We start from the raw sequence: 2,429 nt of genomic DNA, 5'->3' as shown, positions 1-2,429 counted from the left end.
CCTGATCAGACTCAGTAGCTCCTCTGATAGTGAGAGTGTCTCTGTTTACAGTGTAACGCTCAGATGACTGTAACATTACACTGTCTGTGCATACATACCACTCATATCTCCAGTTACTGTAAGACTCAATCACACACGTCAGATTGACTGTCTCTCCAGTGAATACAGAACTGTCTGGTGTCACAGTCAGTGTAGATCTGGGTAAATCTGTAAAATATAAAAGCAGATAAATAATCAAGTGTGAGGCCTACAATGAAGTGTTATATCCTTTTAATCTTTGCATGTAAAATCTTGCTCTTTACATTATGTAGGAGCTTGTAGATTAAGTGTTAACTGAGTGCAATAACTGTCTATTATACATCTATTGTTTTGTCAGGAAAAAATGCCTATTTTCATGCTCTTATGAAGAAATAAAAGTGTTCAACTAATACTTTTGGTCTAACAGCCATATCAATAATTTAATGGTGATTTGTGTCCTTTTTAACCATCTCTGATCCTCATTCACTGTCAATGAAAAGAGAAGCCAGGACATTCAGCTGTAAATAATGCCATTGTGTTCTAGGGAAGAAAGTCATACAGGTCTGTACAAATATGAGTGTGAGTAAATGATGACATGTTTCATTTGTTGGGCAAACTATTACTCTAATTATTGAGAAATGGTTTAAAAATTTTTAGAAAGTTAATCTGTAACCTTGTGAAGTTAAAATTTTCAGGCACAAATAGGATGAAATGCATGCCATCATCAGAGTGACATTCATTGTTGAGATGAAGCTTTTAAACAGTGTACAGTACGCTGCCATCACTGTACATATCGTGCCTCTATCACTCTAATTCAGTGCTGAACACAAAGTTTGGTTACTTATGCAAAACTGACAACTGCATTCTGAACTGAATTTAGCTGCAGTATATACTTGGTCTTTGTGTTCATCACCTGAGATTGAGGGGTTTGGTTCAGCACAGCACACAACTGTACGACCCTCACTATGTCTGCAGTTTATATGTAAAGTGTGTACAGAATTTCAGCCTCTGACGCCTGAAGTGGACTGTGAACAGAAGTTTCTCCATAGAATGGCTGACTACATATACTAAAATGTGCAATGCATAATAATTATCAACCAAAACCACAGAGACCTTCCTTCAAAGTTTGATCAGATTTCCAGTTTGAATTAAGTTTGCAAAATATCAATTGTTGTTGAGCTGAAATCTGGACGCTGTGTGTGTTCATGTAGTAGTAGGGCTGGGTGATATGGCCAAAAAATATCACAATAATTTTCATGTATATATATATATATATATATATATATACGAGTCAATAACAATAATTATCACAATAAATTTCAAATCTTTATTTCTTTCAGGTTTAAAGGCAGATTTCTGCTCCATAAGTGAAAGTTGTAGAAACCAGACCATTAATTGTGGTTTTAAACTCTTTATGGTCAAAACGTTTTTGAATTATTTACACTTTTCCAGTCATTTTTCCTTAACAAAATAATTATTTTAATAGAAAAAAATTTATTTCTTAGTTTCTGCATGTTCTAATGAGTGATATTGTATCAAATTATGAAACAGGTTTGTGTTGCTTGACTTTGACATGTATCTTCAGCTCAGTTTGCAGTGCAGGCTGCAATAATAATATTAAAATGGTTTGTCTCTTAGAAATGCAAATTTGGCTTGAGTTAAGATGCAGATGTAAATGTATGTTCATTATCAAAATCAGTAACATCTGTAAAGATTCTAACAACTTATTTTTTATATGGTGAAATTTAATTATTCTGACTGAGTTTTATTAAAATTAACCACTGTTCTAGATCATCATAACCACAGTTAAAACCACACATACAGCACCTCAATACCATGGTAAAAATGTAAATATGTATGGTTTCTAGTATGAAAAACAATAGTCTAAATATATTTAGTATAAATGCACAAACACTATACATTACTGACAAATAAAGACTGTAATTATATTCCATTACGCATTTACATTTAAGTCATGTCTACACTAATTATATAATAAAATTTGATATGAATATCCCACATTTCTGCCACAATACCATGGTGCATTTAGCGTTACTACAGTAAATTCATGGTAAATTATGGTGATTTGTGGATTGAAAAGTATTCTGACTGTATCGTTGCACACAGTGTTTCTCCTGTTTGTCAGCGCTGTTTCATCTGGTTTGAATCTAGTTTAAATCAGCGAGTCATTTGTGTTCTTCTTTGAATTGAAGCTTCACTCTGGATCTCACAGCTGTTTAGTGTCACGAGTAACACATCTGCTCTTGTGAGCTCACGCCGCGCTGCTGTTTAAACATTATATCGAACATTTATAAAACTCTTGTTATCGTTTTATCAAGGAAAATTATATCACCATAATTATCGTTATTACAATAGGCTAGTTTCTGGCCTAGGTAGTTATACACTTCAAG

At 33.4% G+C, this 2,429-nt stretch overlaps 1 protein-coding gene across 1 annotated transcript in view; it reads right to left on the bottom strand.

Moving 5' to 3' along the window:
- Nucleotides 1–2,429, bottom strand: part of LOC107745504 (B-cell receptor CD22-like) — a gene marked incomplete at its 3' end in the record, with an annotated part of 96,290 nt that overhangs the window by 46,587 nt on the left and 47,274 nt on the right. The window contains exon 7 of the mRNA XM_016559392.1: nucleotides 102–207. Within this exon, the coding sequence (XP_016414878.1) occupies nucleotides 102–207 (106 nt within the window). The remainder of the gene's footprint in view (nucleotides 1–101; nucleotides 208–2,429) is intronic.

Source organism: Sinocyclocheilus rhinocerous, unplaced genomic scaffold (genome assembly GCF_001515625.1).
Source record: "Sinocyclocheilus rhinocerous isolate Xijiao unplaced genomic scaffold, SAMN03320098_v1.1 scaffold3851, whole genome shotgun sequence".
NCBI classification, from domain to species: Eukaryota; Metazoa; Chordata; class Actinopteri; order Cypriniformes; family Cyprinidae; genus Sinocyclocheilus; species Sinocyclocheilus rhinocerous.
This window is presented reverse-complemented; position numbering and strand designations above follow the sequence as displayed.